The sequence below is a fragment of the Stomoxys calcitrans genome, chromosome 1 (assembly GCF_963082655.1).
Source record: "Stomoxys calcitrans chromosome 1, idStoCalc2.1, whole genome shotgun sequence".
Lineage (NCBI taxonomy): Eukaryota > Metazoa > Arthropoda > Insecta > Diptera > Muscidae > Stomoxys > Stomoxys calcitrans.
This window is the reverse complement of record NC_081552.1, coordinates 78,525,814-78,550,499: the sequence shown is the minus strand read 5'-3', so window position 1 is coordinate 78,550,499 and position 24,686 is coordinate 78,525,814. Positions and strand designations below refer to the sequence as shown.

At 38.0% G+C, this 24,686-nt stretch overlaps 1 protein-coding gene across 1 annotated transcript; it reads right to left on the bottom strand.

Moving 5' to 3' along the window:
• Positions 1–19,344: 19,344 nt before the first annotated feature.
• Positions 19,345–24,677, bottom strand: LOC106086061 (collagen alpha-2(IX) chain-like). The gene is made up of 2 exons (XM_059365646.1): positions 24,341–24,677; positions 19,345–19,721 (listed from the first exon to the last, which is right to left on the bottom strand). Exons 1-2 carry the CDS (start codon positions 24,675–24,677, stop codon positions 19,345–19,347), a joined length of 714 nt encoding a protein of 237 aa, XP_059221629.1.
• Between the last annotated feature and the right edge of the window lie 9 nt (positions 24,678–24,686).

Below are 24,686 nucleotides of genomic sequence, written 5' to 3'. Positions count from 1 at the left end.
AATTTTAGAAATCTGTCCCTTTCTGTAAAAAAAGTACCAAAAATAGCAATGCATCGAATAACTCATAAAGTCTCCCAATATATATTGTCAATGTATTCATAAATGCCAATTTTGAGCGCTTTAGCTCAATTCGTAATAAAAATACCATTTTGTATGTTTAAGTACCTAAATACACGATTTTGAAAAAAAAATATAGGCAAGGTGTAGCTGTATCCCAATTTTGAGAGCTTTAAACACTTTCTAAAGAAAGTACCATTTTGTATGTTAAGTACCTAAATACCCGATTATTAACAATCTCCTGGTGACCCAAAATTTATAGTCAATGTGTATTTGTATTGAAATTTTGAGAGCTTTATCTCACTCCGTTAAGAAGCACCATTTTGTACGGTTGTGCACCTAAATATACGAATAAACTAGAAAGGAAGAGCAAAAGTCGGGCGGTGCCGACTGCACCTACACCTGCCCTATAAGTACAATGTGGGACCTATATCCAATTCTGAACCAATTTTGATGGACCTCGGCGAGCAAATATGTTCAAACTGCGAAAACTTCGGTTGACAAATGACAACATTATGGCAAATTACCCAAAACCTGACGAACGTATATATGGGAGCTATTTCTAATTCTGAATCGATTCCGAGCAAACTTCTCATATAATGTGGTAGTCGTCGAGGAAAGCGTTGTGCAAAATTTTGGCAAGATTGGTCTAACAATGCGCTTGCAGTGGATCTTGGGGTGAAAAAAATCTGGCGATATACATATATGACAGCTATATCTAAATCTGGGCCGATTTCTATGAAATCGGCCCAGATTCAAAGAAAAACAAGTAAAATGGCGTTAAGTTAGGCCGGGCCGAACTTCGAATACCCACCACCTCTGGTATATATGTAAACCGCCTTTCATCAAAATCCGGAGAAAATTGCATACGTTACGTCCCATAGCAGTTATATCGAAATATGTTCCGAGTTGGGCCAAATACTAATAAGTACAAGTTATTGTTCAATTGTGTATAACAAAATATTGGTCTTTTTAGTAGATATATCTAAAAATAAACCGATCTGAACCATATACGACACAGATGCCGAAAAGCCTTATATAAGTCACTGTTTCAAATTTCAATGAAATCGGATTATAAACGCGCCTTTTATGGGGCTAAGACTTTAAATCGAGCTATGGCAGCTATATCCAAATCTGAACCGATCAGGGCCAAATTGAAGAAAGACGTCGAAGAGCCTAACACAACTCGCTGTCTCAAATTTCAGCATTTTCGGACAATTAATGCGCCTTTTACGGCCCCAAAACCTTAAATTGAGAGATCGGTCTATATGGCAGCTATAGTCAAATCTGGACCAATCTGGGTCAAATTGAGGAAGGACGTCGAAGAGCCTAACACAACTCGCTGTCCCAAATTTCAGCATTTTCGGACAATTAATGCGCCTTTTACGGCCCCAAAACCTTAAATTGAGAGATCGGTCTATATGGCAGCTATATCCAAATCTGAACCGATCAGGGCCAAATTAAAGAAAGACGTCAAAGGATCTAAGACAACTCACTGTCTCAAATTTCAGCGATGTCGGACAATAAATGCGCCCTTTATGGCTTCAAAACCTAAAACAGAGAGATCGGTCTATATGGCAGCTATATCCAAATCTGGACCGATCGGAGACAAATTGAGCAAGGATATTGAAGGGTCTAACACAACTCACTGTCCCAAATATCAGCAAAGTCGGGTAATAAATGTGGCTTTTATGGGCTTAAGACCCTAAATCGGAGGATCGGTCTATATGGCAGTTATATCCGAATCTGAACTGATCTGGGCCAAGTTGACAAATTTCAGCAAAATCGGATAATAAATGTGGCTTTTATCGGCCTAAGACCCTAAATCGGAGGATCGGTCTATATGGCAGCTATATCCAAATCTGAACCGATCTGGGTCAAATGGATGAAAGATGTCGAAGGGCCTAACGCAACTCACTGTCCCAAGTTTCAGCAAAATCGAATAATATATGTGGCTTTTATGAGCCTAAGACCCTAAATCGGAGGAATTGTTTGTATGGCAGCTATATCCAAATCTGAACCGATCTGTGCCAAATTGATGAATGATGTCGAAGGGCCTAACGCAACTCAGTGTCCCAAATTTCAGTAAAATCGGATAATAAATGTGGCTTTTATGGGCCTAAGACCCTAAATTGGCGGATCGTTCTATATGGGGGCTATATCAAGATATAGTCCGATATAGCCCATCCTCCAACTTAACGTGGTTATGGACAAAAAAAAAGAATCTGTGCAAAGTATCAGCTCAATATCTCTAGTTTTAAAGACTGTAGCATGATTTCAACAGACAGATGGACGGACATGTCTAGATCGTCATAGATTTTTACGTTGATCAAGAATATATATACTTTATAGGGTCGGAAATAAATATTTCGATATGTTGCAAACGGAATGACAAAATGAGTATACCCCCATCCATCGGTGGTGAGTATAAACAAGTAAGAGCGTGCTAAGTTCGGCCGGGCCGAATCTTATATACCCTCCACCATTGATCGCATTTGTCGAGTTCTATGCGCGGTATCTCTTTTTAGACAAACATAGAATATTGAATAAGAACTGTTATCCTATTGGAGTTATATCAAGTTATAGTCCGATTCGGACCATAATTGAATGCTGATTGACATTGTAGAAGTCATTGTGTAATATTTCAGTTCATTCGGATAAGAATTGCGCCTTGTAAGGGCTCAAGAAGCAAAATCGGGAGATAGGTTTATATGGGAGCTGTATCAAGCTATTGATCGATTCAGACCATACTAGACACGTAAATTGAAGGTCATGAGAGAAGGCCTTGTACAAAATTTCAACCAAATCGGATGAGAATTGCGCCCTCTAGAGGTTTGAGAAGTCAAGATCCCAGATCGGTTTATATGGCAGCTATATCAGGTTCTATATCGATTTACGCCATACTTAGCACAGTTATTGGAAGTCATAACAAAACACCTCATGCAAAATTTAAGCCAAATCGGATGAGAATTGCGCCATCACTTGGCTCAAGAAGTCAAGATCCAAGATCGGTTTATATGACAGCTATACCAGATTATGAACCGATTTGAATCATACTTAGCATAGTTGTTGAAAGTAATACCAAAACACTACGTGCAAAATTAGTTAAATCGGACGATAATTGGGCCCTCTAGAGGCTCAAGAAGTCAAGACCCAAGATCGGTTTATATGGCAGCTATACCAGATTATGAACCGATTTGAACCATACTTGGCAAAATTGTTGGATATCATAACAAAATACGTCGTGCAAAATTTCATTCCAATCGGATAAGATTTGCGCCTTCTAGAGGTTCAAGAAGTCAAGACCCAAGATCGGTTTATACGGCAGCTATATCAGGTTATGGACCGATTTGAACCATACTTGGCACAATTGTTGGATATCATAACGGAATACGTCGTGCAAAATTTCATTCAAATCGGATAAGATTTGCGCCTTCTAGAGGTTCAAGAAGTCAAAACCCAAAATCAGTTTATATGGCAGCTATATCAAAACATGGACCGATATGGCCCATTTACAATACCAACCGACCTACACTAATAAGAAGTATTTGTGCAAAATTTCAAGCGGCTAGCTCTACTCCTTCGGAAGTTAGCGTGCTTTCGACAGACAGACGGACGGACGGACATGGCTAGATCGACATAAAATTTCGCGACGATCAAGAATATATATACTTTATGGGGTCTCAGACGAATATTTCGAGTAGTTACAATCAGAATGACGAAATTAGTATACCCCCCATCCTATGGTGGAGGGTATAAAAAGACTAAGTGATGACTATTTGAAAGGTAGTCATATCTATTCATATTTCATAGACAACCACCACATGATGATCCACTCTAAGCGAGTAGCGCTATCATTTAAATTTGCGCCATTCGACTCTCTTCAATTGGATTTACTTGATCCAATTGGATTAAGTTGATCGTATTGAAAACAATCAGTAGATGGCGCTAATTTGGAGAAGCCAACATGAACAGAAAGAGGCAGAGTGGTCAAAATTAATCATCCAGCATGTATCTTTGTTATGACAATCTATAGATCCTTTGAATAAACAAAAATAAAATATAGGAATTTCGTTGCGGTTGTTTGCGGTATTAGTTCTTAACTTTCCACACAAGACACTGTTTAAGGTAGTTTAATTGTCAATCTTTGCCATAGAAAAAATTGATATAAATACAAAAAATTTCTATAGAAAAAAAAATTTTGCAGTAAATTCTTATTAGTTAAAATGTTGTCAAAATTTTCGAGTAAGAATAAGAAACATATTTTCCGCGTGGTGAAAATGATCTTTTGTTTGTTTGTCGATTTCCTTGTTTGTGTGTTCCTTATAAGCTCTGAAACGGCTGAAATGATTTTCTTGAAATTTTCACAGAATGTGCATTATGGACCTGTGGTAAAAATGGGAAACGTCATTTTTTGTTATGTCACGATGGGGGGACCCTCCCCCTTACCCTAATTTTCGAAATCGCCAGATCTCGGAGTTGGGTAGGGCGATTTAAACTAAATTTTGTTTGCACACTTACAGCGACCTAAAAACAAAAAATTTGGTATCAAAATCTGGGGTGGTGTGCCTAAGAGGACCGCCAACCCACAAAACTCGGCAAACGGATTTATAGACCAATCACTACAACATGGGACTCAAGTAAAGGGTATTTGAGAGTAGAAAACGAATCTGATATCCAATTGTGGAACGAAGAGTTTCGTGGGTCACCCCACCCCTATAAAACCCCTCAATCCGACATATTTACCGACCATTGCAATATGGATTTTTGTCTTTGGGAATAGAGCACAAAATTGACGTTCGCTTTTGGGACCAAGCCTCTGGTGGTCCACCACACCTCAAAAAGGACTTTTACTGACCTTTGCAATGTGGGGTTTAAATAAGAGGTACTGGAGTGTAGAAAAATCCATAGTAAAACTACAATTACGCAGAAATTTTCTATTTTAGAGTACTCCTCTCCAACATAGCATAATCGGGCGCAGACGTGCGGGCCAGGCTAAACTAGTATAATATATATGAAACGTACTGTTGTGGCCTTCAGAAAAGTTATGCCCGTTTTAAACCGAAAATATAGGAAAACGCATTTTTCTCTACATTAAGACCCCTGCATATTTTTATACCCCCACCCCACCGATAAAGCCCCCATATAGACCGATCCGCCGATTTAGGGTCTTAGGCCCATAAAATCCACATTTATTATCCGATTTTTCTGAAATTTAGGACAGTGAGTTGTGTTAGGCCACTCGACATCCTTCTTCAATTTGGGCCAGATCGGTTCAGATTTGGATATAGCTGCCATATAGACCAATCTCTCGATTTAAGGTTTTGGGCCCTTAAAAGGCGCATTTATTGTCCGATATCGTCGAAACTTGGGACAGTGAGTTGTGTTAAGCCCCTCAACATACTTCTGCAATATGGCACAGATCGGACCAGATTTGGATATAGCTGCCATATAGAACGATCTCTCGGTTTTAGGTTTTGGGGCCATAAAAGGCGCATTCATTGTGCGATGTTGCCGAAATTTGGGACTTTGAGTTGTGTTAGGCCCTTCTGGCCCAGATCGGTCCAGATTTGGATATAGCTGCCATATAGACCGATATCTCGATTTAAGATTTTGGGCCCATAATAGGCGCATTTATTGTCCGATGATGCCGAAATTCAGGACAGAGAGTTAAGTTAAGCCCCTCCACATTTTTCTGCCATTTGGTCTAGATCGATCAAGATTTGCATAAAGCTGCCATATAGACCGATATCTCGATTTGAAGCCTTGGCCCCATAAAAAGCGCAATTATAATCCGATATCACTGAAATTTGAAACAGTGACTTATGCTAGGCTTGTCGACATCTATGTTGTATATGGTTCAGATCGGTTTATTTTTATACCCTCCACCATAAGATGGGGGGTATACTAATTTCGTCATTCTGTTTGTAACTACTCGAAATATTCGTCTGAGACCCCATAAAGTATATATATTCTTGATCGTCGTGAAATTTTATGTCGATCTAGCCATGTCCGTCCGTCTGTCCGTCCGTCTGTCCGTCCGTCTGTCCGTCCGTCCGTCTGTCTGTCGAAAGCACGCTAACTTCCGAAGGAGTAAAGCTAGCCGCTTGAAATTTTACACAAATACTTCTTATTAGTGTAGGTCGGTTGGTATTGTAAATGGGCCATATGGGTCCATGTTTTGATATAGCTGCCATATAAACCGATCTTGGGTCTTGACTTCTTGAGCCTCTATCGTGCGCAATTCTTATCCGATTGGGATGAAATTTTGCATGACATGTTTTGCTATGATATCCAACAACTGCGCCAAGTATAGTTTAAATCGGTCCATAACCTGATATAGCTGCCATATAAACCGATCTTGGGTCTTGACTTCTTGAGCCTCTATCGTGCGCAATTCTTATCCGATCAGAATGAAATTTTGCACGACGTGTTTTGTTATGATATCCAACAACTGTGCCAAGTATGGTTCAAATCGGTCCATAACCTGATATAGCTGTTATATAAACCGATCTTGGGTATTGACTTCTTGAACCTCTAGAGTGCGCAATTCTTATCCGATTGAAATGAAATTTTGCACGACGTGTTTTGTTACTATATCCAACAACAGTGCCAAGTATGGTTCAAATCGGTCCATAACCTGATATAGCTGCCATATAAACCGATCTTGGGTCTTGACTTCTTGACCCTCTAGAGGGCGCAATTCTTATCCGATTGGAATGAAATTTTGCACGACGTGTTTTGTTATGATATCCAACAACTGTGCCAAGTATGGTTGAAATCGGTCCATAACCTGATATAGCTGCCATATAAACCGATCTTGGGTCTTGACTTCTTGAGCCTCTAGAGGGCACAATTCTTATCCGATTTGAATGAATTTTTGCACGAAGTATTTCGTTATGATATCCAACAACTGTGCCAAGTATGGTTGAAATCGGTCCATAACCTGATATAGCTGTCATATAAACAGATCTGGGGATTTGACTTCTTGAGCTTCTAGAGGGCGCAATTTCTATCCGATTTGGCTGAAATTTTGCATGACGTATTTTATTTTTACTTTCAACAACTATGTCAAATAAGGTTTAAATCGGTCCATAACCTGATATATCTGCCATATAAACCGATCTGGGATCTTGACTTCTTGACCCCTAGAGGTCGCAATTATTATCCGATATGCCTGAAATTTTGTACGATGGATCCTTTCATGACCATCAACAAACGTGTTTGTTATGGTCTGAATCGGTCTATAGCCCGATACAGATCCCATATATAAATCGTTCTCTCTATTTTACTTCGTGAGCCCCAATGGGCGCAATTCTTATACGAATTGGCTGAAATTTTACACAGGTCTCCAACATATAATTTAATTGTGGTCCGAACCGGACCATATATTGATATCGTTTTAATAGCAGAGCAAATCTTTTCTTATATCCTTTTTTGCCTAAGAAGAGATGCCGGGAAAAGAACTCGACAAATGAGATCTATGGTGGAGGGTATATAAGATTCGGCCCGGCCGAACTTAGCACGCTTTTACTTGTTATATATAGCTACTAAAACGACCAATATTTTGTTATACACAGTTGAACAATAATTTGTATTTGGTCCAAATTTATTAGTATTTGGTCCAAATTGGAACATATTTCGTTATGACTGCTATGGGATATAAGGTATGCAATTTTCACCGGGTTTTGATAAAAGGTGATTTACATATATAGCCGAGGTGTTGGGTATCGAAAGCTCGGCCCGGCCGAACTTAACGCCTTTTTACTTGTTATTTGTTGCTTTCATGCGCGGAATATTTTTGTAGTGTCCAAGAAATTCGACTAACAAAACCTTTTTTGAAATTTTCGCAGAAGCTGTTGCTTGTTAAGGAATTATCAACCGATTTGAAATTTTTTGCCTGATTTGAAAAGCTGATAAAATTTACTATATTTTTGTAGCGATCCTTCAGTCTAAAGTAATGCGAGTTACAAATCAAGAAATTTGAAATAAGTCAATTCTTGTTATACACTCTACCAAGGCTAATTTAATTCTTTAGTCTCTATAAAGAAAGTTTGGCCTAACAATTTCAATTTAAACCCAGATTATCATCAAGACACAACCAATAAAAATATCGTTCTAGTTTTTTAATATTTTATAGGCGAATATCTCTCCTAAAAAATATAGGCGTACATTTTGGACACATTTCTTTACGAAAATACCCAGTCACCAAACTGAGGAAAGATGTTTGAAAATCTGGAATTTTTAAGTAAAATGGCTGTAGAGAGCTCAATCCTTGGAAGGCTCAAAAAATTTTTTGCATGTAATTAAGAACCACTTGGAGTAATAAAAACGTATTATTAAAGTGGAAGTAAATGCGCTTTAGACAGCCCGAACAAAATTTCGTAGGGTTGATATGACCAACTTTAAAGGGCCACCAACGGACCTCGGACTTTCTAGTGCCTTGCAATTTTGCACAGCAACTGGTTAAAGCCTCAGCTATAACATTTAAAAGTTCGTGGTGATATCTTCATACGCTCCATGACAGACTTATTTCCTTCCACTAATTTTTTTTCATCCCACTGTGCGTTGGTTGTTAAAGCTGCTCGAATATGATTTTAACTCTTACCATCGTTTGGGAAAGCTTAAGACGAATGTCGACGCGATGAGTAGAGCTCCCGCGGAAGTAGAAGCAGATCCAGGAGACACAATAGCGAAGCTGATGCACATAGACATCACGACAGATGGATGCATGTGCACAGAATCCTGAGCATGTGCAGATAATGACCATAATGGTAGGCGAAGTTGAGTCATCTCAGCCGACGCATTACTGTAAGGAGTTTCTGATGAAATCAAACAGGCTGTACAAAAAAAAAACCAGCGAGGAGAATGATCTGTTTGTCATTACAAATGGTTTGCGATGGTAAATCGTTTGACAATGTCATGATGTTGGACATCCAGGAATAAATGGTACCATAAAGAAGATAGGGGAACATTTCTGGTTCAGATTAATAAGCAACTATGTAAAACGCTACATGAAATCCTGTGTCGATCTGCTTTAGCCGAGAACCGAGGAAGAAGGTATACCAGCTTTATAGAATGGATATCCTAACGGTGCCGTTTGAAGTGATTCATTTGGATCAATAACATACGGTATTGATAGTAAAACAACACCGTATGGTACAAAAACAATACCGGATGGTATGGATGAAACATAAATTGATTAGTACTGTTTGATAATAACCTTATTCCCTAACTGGTATTGTTTTTAATACTTAACTGTTATTGGTTTTAGCACTAGACCGTCATTGGTTTACGTACCCAACTGTTATTGAGTATTTCACCCTCTAATGAACCAAAAAAAAAATGCATTCAAAATTTTTTAATATCATTTTATTTCGATTATTTATGTTAATAATTACAAAAAGTAATGTTACACCGTGAATAACTCCCAGAAGTGGTTTTTATATGAATACACCAGCACAGTATCTTTTTCAACACTGAAGACTATCATGTTTTTGATGTAAAATGTCCTTAGAATTTGTACTATTTCCATTTTCACCACTTTCGAGTATTTGAGCAGGTATTTACGAACTCAAATTGTATTTACATTTTATTTATTTGTTTAACAAATATTTTATAATAGCGTCAATATTTTAAGTACAAATGTCAAAAAAAACTTCTGCCGCGTTGAAAAGAATACAAATGTGACGCCGTCAATTCTTAATAGGCTCCTTTCTCTGGTATTTAATTGATAGCATATGTTATTAAAAAACTTTGCCAATGACGCGAACAAAATACTACCAGGCGGTATTGGCAAAGTACCGTCGTTTTTGGGTGCGCTGACTCATTGCTTTGCGACTATTCCTGTTCGATCAACGAGTGCTAGACGCCCTTACCCATCTTACTCTGAATTTTGTTTTGCCAAGTCGAAAAGTGACTGATCGAGGAACAGCTTTGACATAGTCGATGTTTGCCGATTATTGTAAATAGATCGATATTCAACACGTCAAGGTTGCAGTACGGATACCCCGAGCGAATTGGTTAGCCGAACGGGGGTACTGAACTATTTGGTCGTTCCTGAGGACTTCAACGAATACCAAGGACTAGGACAATGAACTCAGACATGTACAATGGAAGATCAATACGTCAGTCAATAATACGACTACGTATTCACCAATTGATCTTATATTAGCTGCGAGTGGTTTGGAAAGACAGTTTAGACGCAAAATATAAATTTCCTTTCCAGTATAACGAAGGCATTTAGTTTTGATTAAGAGTTCAATGATGAGCACTGGGGAATCTGTGAAACTTTACGCTAAGTACAGAGGTACATACATCGTCAATAAAGTTTTGCGATTCGACATGTATGTCATTGAAGCCATCGAGAGAGAACAGAGAAATGAATGTAAATTCAGCAGTGGCAGGATAAAGCCATGGTGTGCCTTGTTTCCAGAGGTTGACTAAGTGTACCAAGGAGATGGTCGTCATGAGGACCATTCCAAAAAGTCCTAGTAACTCGAGGGCGAGTTATCGAAGGGTTGGATGATGGCTGCCCTTATGAATTACACATGACGGCAACTCTGGACAGATGTCAAATGCGTCTGGACAGTTGTCAAGCATACCAATCGGCTTGCAATAACTTCTAGAATCGATTTAGCTATGCCCGACTGTCTGTCAATGTATTCTTGCAACCAAGGTACAGTTCGCATTTTTGTCCGATTCCCAACAAATTTTGCACGTTACTTTTTTCGGCCCAAAGAAGAACGCTATTGGTTTCGAAAAATTCGTACAGATTGAAATATAGCTCCAATATACGTGTATATCTTCCACCCAATGTGCATATTTATGGCTATAATAGGCACAATTTATTTGCGATATTTACAAAACCTTACATGCTCTCGCATTTGCTTAATAGCAGCATCTTCTTCTTATATATAAAAATCAATTTGTGTTCGTTTGTAGGTTTGTTTGTATGTTTGTGTGTTCTGTATAGACTCAGAAACGGCTGAACCGATTTTCTTGAAATTTTCACAGATGGTGCATAATGATCCCATGGTGAAAATAGGGTACCACATTTTTATACCCACCATTCATTCCGTTTGCAACACATCGAAATATCCATTTCCGACCCTATAAAGTATATATATTCTTGATCAGCGTAAAAATCTAAGACGATCTAGACATGTCCGTCCGTCTGTCTGTTGAAATCACGCTACAGTCTTTAAAAATAGAGATATCGAGCTGAAATTTTGCACAGATTCTTTTTTTGGTTAAGTTCAAAGATGAGCTATATCGGACTATATCTTGATATAGCCCCCATATAGACCGATCCGCCGAATAAGGGTCTTAGGCCTATAAAAGCCACAGTTATTATCCGAATTTGCTGAAATTTGGGACAGTGAGTTGTGTTAGGCCCTTCGACATCCTTCGTTAATTTGGCTCAGATCGGTACAGATTTGGATATAGCTGCCGTATAGACCGATCCTCTGATTTAGGGTCTAAGGCCCGATTTTGCTGAAATTTGGGACAGTAAGTTGTGATAGGCCCTTCGACATCCTTCGTTAATTTGACCCAGATCGGTTCAGATTTGAATATAGCTGCCATATATACTGATCCTCCGATTTAGGGTCTTAGGCCCACAAAAGTCTCATTTGTTATCCAATTTTGATGAAATTCGGGACAGTAAATTGCGTTAGACCCATCGATATCCTTCGTCAATTTGGCCCAGATCGGTCCAGATTTGGACATAGCTGCCATATAGACCGATCAGCAGATTTAGGGTCTTAGGCCAATAAAAGCCACATTTAGTATCCGATTTTGCTGAAATTTGGGACAGTGAGTTGTGTTTGGCCCTTCAACATCCTTCGTCAATTTGGCTCAGATCGGTTCAGATTTGGATATAGCTGCCATATTGACCGATTTCTTGATTTAAGGTTTTGGGCCGATCAAATGCTCATTTATTGTCCTATGTCGCCGAAATTTGGGACAGTGAGTTTAGTTAAGCCCCTTGACATACTTTTGCAATATCGCACAGATCGGTTCAGATTTCGATATAGCTGCCATATAGACCGATATCTAGGTTGTAGGTTTTGGGGCCATAAAAAACGCATTTATTGTCCGATGTCGCTGAAATTTGAAACAGTGAGTTTAGTTAGGCTTTTCGACGTCCTTCTTCAATTTTACCCAGATCGGTCCAGATTTGAATATAGCTGCCATATAGACCGATATCTCGATTTAAAGTTTTGGGCCCATAAAAGAGCCCATTTTTGTCCGATTTCGCCGAAATTTGGGACAGTGTTTTGTGTTAGGCTCTTCGAAATGCCGCGTAGACCGATATCTCGATTTAAAAGGCGCATTTATAATCCGAGTTCACTGAAATTTAATACAGTGACTTATGCTATGCTTTCCGACATCCGTGTCGTATATGGTTCAGATCGGTTTATTTTTATACCCACCACCGACGGATGGGGGTATATTCATTTTGTCATTCCATTTGCAACACATCGAAATATCCATTTCCGACCCTATAAAGTATACATATTCTTGATCAGCATAAAAATCTAAGACGATCTAGACATGTCCGTCCGTCTGTCCGTCTGTCTGTTGAAATCACGCTACAGTCCTCAGAAATAGAGATATTGAGCTGAAATTTTGCACGGAGTCTTTTTTTGTTCATAAGCAAATTAAGTTCGAAGATGAGCTATATCGGACTATATCTTGATATAGCCCCCATATATACCGATCCGCCGATTAAGGGTCTATGGCACATAAAAGCCACATTTATTATCCGATTTTGCTGAAATTTGGGACAGTAAGTTGTGTTAGGCCCTTCGATATCCTTCGTCAATTTGGCTCAGATCGGTCCAGATTTGGATATAGCTGCCATATAGACCGATCCTCAGATTTAGGGTCTTAGGCACATAAAAGCCGCATTTATTATCCGATTTTGTTCAAATTTGGGGACAGTGAGTTGTGTTAGGCCCTTCGACATCCTTCTTAAATTTGGCTCAGATCGGTTCAGATTTGCATATAGCTGCCATATAGACCGATCCTCCGATTTAGGGTCTTAGGCTCACAAATCATACTTAAATTTAAGACAGTGAGTTGTGTTAGGCCCCTCGACATCATATATCAAATTGGCTCAGATCGGTCCAGATTTGGATATAGCTGCCATATAGACCGATCCTCCGATTTAGGGTCTTAGGCCCATAAAAGCCACATTTATCATCCGATTTTGCTGAAATTTGGGACAGTGAGTTACGTTAGGCTCCTCGACATCATTCGTCAATTTGGCCCAGATCGGTCCAGATTTGGATATAGCTGCAATATAGACCGATCTCTCGATTTAAGGTTTTTTGCCCATAAAAGGCGCATTAATTATCCTATGTCGCCGAAATTTGGGACAGTGAGTTATATTTGGCCCTTCGTCATCCTTCGTCAATTTGGCTCAGATCGGTCCAGTTCGGGATATAGCTGTCGTATAGACCGATCTCTCGATTTAAGGTTTTTTGCCCATAAAAGGCGCATTTATTATCCTATGTCGCCGAAATTTGGGACAGTGAGTTATATTTGGCCCTTCGTCATCCTTCGTCAATTTGGCTCAGATCGGTCCAGTTCGGGATATAGCTGTCATATAGACCGATCCTCCGATTTAGGGTCTTAGGCCCATAAAAGGCGCATTTATTGTTCGATGTCGCCGAAATTTGGAACATTGAGTTAGGTTAAACCCCTTGACATAGTTCTACATTATGGCACAGATCGGTCAAGATTTGGATATAGCTGCCATATAGACCGATCTCTCGGTTTTAGGTTTTGGGGCCAGAAAAAGCGCATTTATTGTCCGATGTCGCCGCAATTTGGGAGAGTGAGTTGTGTTGGGCCTTTCGACATCCTTCTTCAATTTCACTCATATCGATCAAGATTTGGATATAGCTGCCATATAGACCAATATCTCGATTTAAAGTTTTGGCCTCAAAAAAGACGCATTTTTAATCCGATTTAACTGAAATTTGACACATTGACTTATGTTAGGCTTTTCGACATCCATTTTTTATATGGTTCAGATCGGTTTATTTTTAGATATAGCTACTAAAAAGACCAATATTTTGTTATACGTAGTTGAACAATGACTTGAACTTATTAATAATTGGTCCAAATCGGATCATATTTTGACATAACTGCTATATGACATAAGGTATGCAATTTGCACTGGATTTTGATGATAGGTATTTTACATATATACCCGAGGTGGTGGGTATCCAAAGTTCGGCCCGGCCGAACTTAACGCCTTTTTACTTGTTAGATATAGCTTCTGTACTTATTAGTATTTGGTCCAAATCGGAACATATTTTGATATAACTGATATGGGACATAAGGTATGAAATTTTCACCGAATTATGATGAAAGGTGGTTTATATATATACCCGAGGTGGTGGGTGTCCAAAGTTCGACCCGGCCGAACTTAACACCTTTTTACTTGTTTTAAATCAAATCGAATTGCCATATTAAATTATTTGTGCTAATTGTGCTAAAGAACTAATTTGTTAGTCTATATATTTTGTGCGGTGGCGACAGTTCTTTGTAGTAACGCTTTAAACCATGCTAAACTTTTGAACAAAATAGTTTTGCCCAGCAACATGTTGTTTGGACTTGTCTAGGAAAAGAAAGCCCCTTATCGATGAACCCCTTGTCCCATCATAATTTTGGGGGTATGGCGGCCTACATTTATTTGTAGGCCCCCCGAACTAAATAAATCACACAGTGACCTATTGGTTGCCCCAAAAGTAATTGCGGATTTTTTAAAAGAAAGTAAATGCATTTTTAATAAAACTTAGAATGAACTTTAATCAAATGTACTTTTTTACACTTTTTTTCTAAAGCAAGCTAAAAGTTACAGCTGATAACTGACAGAAAAAAGAATGCAATTACAGAGTCGCAAGCTGTGACAAAATTTGTCAACGCCGACTATATGAAAAATCCGCCATTACTTTTTGGGCAACCCACTGTTGCCCAACTGTTTTGGGGTGAGGTGGTCCGCTAGATATATAAGCAGAATAAAGATATCTGATTCGCAGTCCACAACCTTATACCTTGTATTTGAACCCCACACTGCAATGATTGGTGTATGCAGCCGTTTGGGTTGGACGACTACATGAGGGCTGTGCGACACACACCATCTGCTACTTGTGCACATATTTGAATAACGCACAAAAATATCTACAACTTGGTTCTCATTGTTTTAAAGGGTCAAATAACCTATTGAAAGTGATTTAATGTCATATTAGAAATCGGATCGCAAATACCATGCATTTGAGCTATGATCGAGTATAATTCCCATTTAGGCGGCTTTTTGCGCGAGGGCGAACCCCAATCACTTGTACCTCATTTGTTATGTCATATTCGTAACTACACCCGAACACCTTTCATATTGTCATTATCGTCCAATAAACCTATTTTAGGGTCTTTTAGGGTCGCGGCGGCCCCCAGTTACTTACACACATTTTTATACCCACCACCATTTTGTCATTCCGTTGGCAACACATGGATTGCAATACATATATATATATATATATATATATATATATTATATATATATATATATATATATATTATATATATATATATATATATACATATATATATATATATATATATACAGGGTGGCTGATGAAAGCCGCTACCAAAAAAAAATGTAATAACTTTTTTTCTATTTAATAATAATAATTTAATAATTAATTAAATTAATTAATTAATTAATTTAATTAATAATAATTTAATAATTAATTTAATAATTTAATTTAACATGAATAAAAGAAAAATGTATTCCATACACCGAAAAAAAAATGTAGCAATATTCATCATTGTAGCAATATTCATCAGCCACCCTGTATATATATATATATATATATATATATATATATATATATATATATATATATATATATATATATATATATATATATATATATATATATATATATATATATATATATATATATATATATATATATATATATATATATATATATATATATATATATATATGTATATATATACTTGATTTAGACATATCCGTCCGTCTGTCCGTCTGCCTGTTCAAATCACGCTACAATCTTTAAAAATAGAGATATTGAGCTCAAATTTTGCACAGATTCTCTTTTTGTCCATAAGCAGGTTAAGTTCGAAGATCGGCTATATTGGACTATATCTCGATATAGCCCTCATATAGACCGATAGGACGATTTAGGGTCTTAGGCCCATAAAAGCCACATTTATTTTCCGATTTTGCTGAACTTTTGGACAGAGAGTTGTGTTAGGCCCTTCGACGTTCTTCGTCAATTTGGCTTAGATCTGTCCAGATTAGGATATAGCTGCCATATAGACCGATCCTCAGATATAGGTTCTTAGGCCCATAAAAGTCACATTTATTATCCGATTTTGCTATAATTTTGGACAGTGAGTTGTCTTAGGCCCATCGACATCTTTCTTCAATTTGGCTCTGATCGGTTCAGATTTGGATACAGCTGCCATATAGAACGATCTCTCGATTTCAGGTTTTAAGCCCATAAAAGGCGCATTTATTGTCCGATGTCGCCGAAATTTGGGACAGTGAGTAAGGTTAAACCCCTTAACATACTTCTGCAATATGGCACTGATCGGTCCAGATTTGGATATAGCTGTCATATAGACCGATCTCTCGGTTTTAGGTTTTGGGGCCATAAAAGGCACATTTATTGCCCGATGTCGCTGAAATTTGAGACAGTGGGTTGTGTTAGGCTCTTCGACATTTTTCTGCAAGTTGGCCCAAATCGGTCCAGATTTGGATATAGCTGCCATATAGACCGACATCTCGATTTAAAGTCTTGGCCCTATAAAAGGCGAGTTTATAATCAGATTTTACTTAAATTTGACATATTGATTTATGTTAGGCTTTTCGACATCCGTGTCGTATATGGTTCAGATCGGTTTATTTTTACATATAGCTACTAAAACTACCAATATTTTGTTATACGCAATTGAACAATGGCTTGTACTTATTAGTATTTGGTCCAAATCGGACCCTTATGCATACCTTATGCCCCTTATGCTATGGGGCATAAGGTATGCAATTTTCACCGGGTTTGTGGTCGTGGTATGTATAGATAGATAGATAGATATACTAGCATCGGGGTGGTCCGCTTCTCTGCCCCCGTTTTAGATACACCCGTTTTAGTATAGGACTTCCAAAAACGTGGTAGTCACTCAATTTAAAAGATTATGAAGTTTTGTAATAATCTTGTATATAAAAATCAATTTGTGTTTGTTTATAGGTTTATTTGATTGTTTGTTTGTTTGTATGTTTGTGTGTTCCTTATAGACTCAGAAACGGCTGAACCGATTTGAAAACAGATGGTGCATAATGACCCCATGGTGAAAATAGGGTACTACATTTTTTGATATTTGAAGAGGGGCGGACCCTCCCCCTTAACCTAATTCTCAGAAACGCCATTTCCCGAAGATGGTTGGTGCGACTTAAGCGAAATATTGTGTGCTCTCATACAGTAGCCTTGAAAATAAAAATTTGGTATCCAAATTTCGGAGGGGGTACCTAGGGGGCTGCCCCACCCTGAAACCTACCAAACATATATTTACACCAATCACGACAATATGGGACTCAAATGAAAGGTATTAAGGATAAGAAAACGTATCTGATATCCAATTGTCGGGCCAAGTGCTAGGGGGACCACCCCAAGCCCCAAAACACCCCTAAATCGGACATATATACCGACCATGGCATTATGGGACTCAAATGAAAGGTATATGCGAGTAGAATACGAATCTGATATCCAAATGTGGGACCACGTTTCTGGGGGTCCACCTCTTTCCCAAAACATTCGCCAAACAGGACTTATTTACTGACCATGGGAATATGGGGCTTAAATAAAAGGTATTTGAATGTAGAATACGAATCTGATATCCAAATATGGGACCAAGTGTTTGGGGGGCCGCTTCTCACCAAAAACACCCCCCAAAATGGGACAAATTTACGACCATATCAATATGGGGTTCAAATGAAAGGTCTTTGGGAGTAAAGCACGAATTTGATATCAATATTCGGGAAAAGTGTCTATGGGGCCACCCCACCCCTTCAATACCACCCAAACATACCCCCAAAGAAACAAAAAATTTCGACCATGCCAATATGTGGCATACCATATGAAAGGTATTTGAGCTATACCAAATGAAATATACCGTATGAAAGGTATTTGTAATTAGAAACGAATTTGATAACCAATTTTGGGGCCATGTGTTTTGGGGACGCCTCATCCTATAAACTCCTCTTCAGCCAATGGCAATATGGGGATTAATTAAATGGTATTTGAGACAAAAGCACGATGCTAATATTTTTCAGGGCCACCTGGGGGACCACTTCTCCCCCGTAAGCACCCCTAAGTACGGAAAAACATGAGAATATCGGGCTGAAATGAAGTATTTTAAGAATGGAGTACACCTTACATCCAAACTTAAATTCGTAGACCAATAAAGATCATATGGGATTCAGATAAAGGCACTTATATTGTTAAACTGTTAGTCAAGCGATATACTATTTTCGTAGCATGATATTTCACTAAAAGCTCTTTAATTGTCGAAAATAAATATTCCAAGGAAACTTTTGTTCCATATAAAGTAAAAGAAGGCGCAGCGGAGCAGGCCCTGGTCAGGTAGTATATTATAAAATCAGCTCTGTCTGACTTTTGCCTTCTTTTACTTGTTTTATACCAAACTTCAAATAAAAATTGCGACTTGTAAGGCGTCAAGAAGTCAAATCGGGAGATCGGTTTATATGGGAGCTATGTCAGGTTATAGACAAATTTAGACCATACTTGTCACAGTTGTTGGAAGTCATAACAGTGCACCATATGCAAAATTGGAGCCAAATCAGAAAAAAATTGCAGCTTCCAGGGGCTCAAGAAGTCAAATCGGGTGATCGGTTTATATGGCAGCTATATCTAAATCAGAACCGATATGGCCCATTTTCAATCCCCAACGACCTACATTAATATTAGGTATCTGTTCAAAATTTCAAGCAGCTAGCTTTACGCATTCGACCCCTATCGTGATTTCTACAGACGGATGGGCATGGCTTGATCGACTTGGATTGTCCAGACCAATAAGAATATATATACTTTATGGAGTCTTAGATGAATATTTCGAGGTGTTACAATCGGAATGACTATATTAATATACACCCATCCTATGGTGTTGGGTATAAAAACGATTTTTTAAAAATTTTGAGCTTGTATTTTATCTTATTTTCATCAAACATTAGTATTCATCATCATATTGATCTTCAGCCTCTATATAAGACAACATATGTCGTGCTGAAGTCCCCGGTGGTCCTGGTGGACCAGGAGGACCCATAAAACCTGGGGGTCCTGATTGTCCCGGCGGTCCACGGGCACCAGGAAAACCGCGACGTCCTCTCAACCCCGGAGGTCCTTGCATGCCATTTGGGCCATCACGACCATCAATGCCTGGAGCTCCTTGAGGTCCCATAACACCAGCTGGTCCTATATCACCTGTTGGTCCCCTGGGTCCCTTATTACCCATAGGTCCTGGTAGTCCAGGTGGACCAGGGGGTCCTGGTGGCCCCTGTTGAGTGTAATAAATTTGTGGTACATTACGTGAAGGTCGATGCAATTCTGCAAAGGAGCAATAGCAAAAGCTCAAAAAAACTGAAAATGTATAAAAAAGAAGATTACTGAGGAATGAATCGTTGTGAAAATAAAGAAAGTTTAAAAAACTACAGATTTTCATAAACTATTTGCTTCCTTTGTGGCATGACAGTAAGACCATTTACCAATTCTGTGGCTGTGTTTTTGAAGCATTAACTTTTTTAAAAATTTACCTAATAACAGAGATGTTAAATGTTCCATCGCTGTGCTCGAACTAATTACATTAGAAATGGGAACTGTTTTATATACTCGAAGAAATTGGCCTAGTTTTCCGCCACATGGCATACACGCCACCTTGCCTGAAGGTGGTCATGTATAAATAAAAAGATTTCGTATTTTAGGGCGGCAAAGCCAGTGTAGTAACATTAATTTAATTGAAAAAATTAATTAAATCTTATACTTAAAGTGCTAATGACGACTACATTGTCTTTCTTTTTTATGCAGCCTATAAATCTTATTCAAATGAAATAGGAAACCATAAAAATGTCGTAATGAAAACAATAGCGGAAAATGTTGTAATGTAATGTTCTTAGAGTTGTATAGATTAAAACAATAATAGATTAAAAAAGTAGGGAAATTCTCTCTACGAAAATCCCATCTCAAGTAAAATACGTAAAAAAAAATCTCTAAAAATATAGTGCTTAAAAAATATGTTTTTTAATTTTAAAGTACTTTACCCACTTAAATCACTCCACATGAGCGTTGATCTCTTTGTTTCAGGCCGAACTTTGGATACCCACCACCTCGGGTATGACGGAAAAGCATTATGAAACAAAGAAAAAGGCGTTAAGTTCGTCCAGGCCGAACTTTGGATACCCACCACCTCGGGTATATATGTAAACCACCTTTCATCAAAATCCGATAAAAATTGCATACCTTATGTCCCATAGCAGTTATATCGAAATATATTCCGATTTAGACCAAAAACTAATAAGTACAAGTTATTGTTCAATTGTGTATAACAAAATATTGGTCTTTTTAGTAGCTATATTTAAAAACAAACCGATCTGAACCATATAAAGGGTGATTTTTTTGAGGTAAGGATTTTCATGCATTAGTATTTGACAGATCACGTGGGATTTCAGACATGGTGTCAAAGAGAAAGATGCTCAGTATGCTTTGACATTTCATCATGAATAGACTTACTAACGAGCAACGCTTGCAAATCATTTTCAGTGAATGGGCCCTAGAAAAGTTGGCAGAAAATCCGCTTTTTTATCGACAAATTTTGTTCAGCGATGAGGCTCATTTCTGGTTGAATGGCTACGTAAATAAGCAAAATTACCGCATTTGGAGTGAAGAGCAACCAGAAGCTGTTCAAGAACTGCCCATGCATCCCGAAAAATGCACTGTTTGGTGTGGTGTGTACGCTGGTGGAATCATTGGACCGTATTTTTTCAAAGATGCTGTTGGACGCAACGTTACGGTGAATGAACACATTTCGAACCGAACACTGATTTTGGTAATAAAATTCAATGATTTGCAAGCGTTGCTCGTTAATAAGTCTATTCATGATGAAATGTCAAAGCATACTGAGCATCTTTCTCTTTGACACCATGTCTGAAATCCCACGTGATCTGTCAAATCCTAATGCATGAAAATCCTAACCTCAAAAAAATCACCCTTTACAATATGGATGTCGAAGAGCCTAACATAAGTCAATGTGCCAAATTTCACTTATATCGGATTATAAACGCGCCTTTTATGGGCCCAAAACCTTAAATCGAGCGATCGGACTATATGGCAGCTATAGTCAAATCTGGACCAATTTGGGTCAAATTGAGGAAAGATGTCGAAGAGCCTAACACAACCCGCTGTCCCAAATTTCAGCGTTTTCGGACAATAAATGCACCTTTTACGGACCCAAAACCTTAAACCGAGAGATCGGTCTATATGGCAGCTATATCCAAATCTGAACCGATCTGGGCCAAATTGATGAATTATATCGAAGGGCCTAACGCAACTCACTGTCCCAAATTTCAGCAAAATCGGATTATAAACGCGCCTTTTATGGGCCCAAAACCTTAAATCGAGCGATCGGTCTATATGGCAGCTATAGTCAAATCTGGACCAATTTGGGTCAAATTGAGGAAGGATGTCGAAGAGCCTAACACAACCCGCTGTCCCAAATTTCAGCGTTTTCGGACAATAAATGCGCCTTTTACGGACCCAAAACCTTAAACCGAGAGATCGGTCTATATGGCAGCTATATGCAAATCTGAACCGATCTGGGCCAAATTGATGAATGATGTCGAAGGGCCTGACGCAACTCATTGTCCCAAATTTCAGCAAAATCGGATAATAAATGTGGCTTATATGGGCATAAGACCCTAAATCGGCGGATCGGTCTATATGGGGGCTATATCAAGATATTATATCGAAGGGCCTAACGCAACTCACTGTCCCAAATTTCAGCAAAATCGGACAATAAATGTGGCTTTTATGGGCAAAACCCTAAATCGGAGGTTCGGTCTATATGGCAGCTATATCCAAATCTGAACCGATCTGGGCCAAATTGATGAATGATGTCGAAGGGCCTGACGCAACTCATTGTCCCAAATTTCAGCAAAATCGGATAATAAATGTGGCTTATATGGGCATAAGACCCTAAATCGGCGGATCGGTCTATATGGGGGCTATATCAAGATATAGTCCGATATAGCCCATCTTCGAACTTAACCTGCTTATGGACAAAAAACGAATCTGTGAAAAGTTTCAGCTCAATATCTCTATTTTTAAAGACTGTAGCGTGATTTCAACAGACAGACGGACGGACAAGTGTAGATCTTAGATTTTTACGCTGATCAAGAATATATATACTTTATAGGGTCGGAAATGGATATTTCGATGTGTTGCAGACGGAATGACAAAATGAATACCCTTCGGTGGTGGGTATAAAAACTTTATAAATGTTTAGGTAAAAAGTAGTGTCGCAAAGTGCATTGAGCAGGCACAAAAGTAATTTATTAAAATTTTGGCTTTATAAAATAATTTGGAGGTAGCCTAGGCGAAAGTTTGCTTTTAGAAAATTTTTCACTGAAATATTGTCATTAAAAAATTAAAAAATTATGATTATGAAATTGTAGTCTATGGAAAATTTTTATTGAAATATTGTCCTTAGGAAAAAAAGTAATGAAATGTTGACTTTAAGAATATAAAGAAGAAAATGTTACGCTGAATTTTTAAGATTTTGTCTTTTGGAAAAATTTTGATAAGGTTTTGTCTTTAAAAATATTACGCTGAAATTTTATCTTTAAAAAAAATTTCATTAAAATTTTTTAATAAAAAATTGCATTAAAATTCCATTATTGCATTTTATTGGGTTACGCAAAGAGTAATTGCGGATTTTTTAAAAGAAAGTAAATGCATTTTTAATAAAACTTAGAATGAACTTTAATCAAATATACTTTTTTACACTTTTTTTCTAAAGCAAGCTAAAAGAAACAGCTGATAACTGACAGAAGAAAGAATGCAATTACAGAGTCACAAGCTGTGAAAAAATTTGTCAACGCCGACTATATGAAAAATCCGCAATTACTTTTTGGGCAACCCAATATTATTATAAATATAAATTTTTGTCATTTTAAAAAGTTTTACTAAAATTTTGTGTTTAGTATAAATTGAATTTAATTTTTTTATGGACAAAATCATTTGACTCTGGCTCGAGACCCCCGAGGGTCTCGAGGATGTGAACCGACTTAGACCCTACTGAACACAGTTGTTGAAAGTCATAACGGAACACCACATGCAAAATTTCAGCCAAATCGGACAAAAATTGCGGCTTGTAAGGGTTCAAGAAGTGAAATCGGGAGATCGGTTTATATGGAAGCCAGGGAGGTAGCCAGGATTTTATTTGGGGTGGGAAGTTAACACCCCACTTTGTTTCTAAATCAAAAATTTCCAAAATTCTTGCAACAGGGATGTTCAATATCAATAAGGGATTTTAGCTATTTGGGAGTAAATGAGCTGGGATTTGTGTCATTAATGTGGAGAAACTTTGCACATGGCAAATTCATACTACGGAGATGTAGTACATTTTTCGTTTTGTTTGAAAATTACTCCAAATTCACTATTTATATTTTTTATTTTATTTCAAATAAAATAAAAGCTTCAAGTTTATTGAGGAATGAATCACCTCACTTGCCTTTTAAATGAAAACCCGAGATGATTGAGTTCAAAATGGGATGATATGGTTGTCTTTTATTTAGAGGGGTGTATGGGATACAACTTACATTTTATGTAGATGATAAAAAGCTGCAGAGAACCAACCACTTGGATGTGATGCTGTAGTAAAAAGGAGATCGAGACTTCTTCGTGGCAACACCAAGAAGCATCGGCCTCCACTCAATCCAACAACACACAAAGAGGATGGTTAACTTGTTGCCATACTATTAATTTGGAATACTGGGATGTTTCAACAGTGACTTAAAAACTATTACATGGTAATTCAAAATAAGGTAAGGTAAATTAGATAATCAATTCAAATAATTCAAAATAACATCAGAGGGAAACTACTTTCAACATCCTGCCCCCCTTGGCCGGAAAGGGCAACAATTATAGAGCGCGTTTGAGTTGGTTCAATATACGAAAAGCTTTCTCCAGGCACCGTTGAGATTTTTCTGAATTACTGTTATTACCATAACGTAGTCTAGAATTTGCTGAGTTATGACCACCTCTCTCGGCTGGACGCAATTGTGTAGTTGGACGTTGGCATTTGTTTTTTAGAACTCTTCTTCTGTCAGCTCGGCATCGTTCTGGTTGTAGTCTTTGTTGAATTGGTTCATGGAGTAGGGTGTGGTGTCCCCTTTCGCAACGTTGGCATAAATTAGTTGATGTGCACTGCGCTGTTTTATGCGAACGGGCCAAACAATTTAAGCAATACTTATGGCGAACAACAGCACGACGACGATCTTTGACCGCCATTTTTAAGAA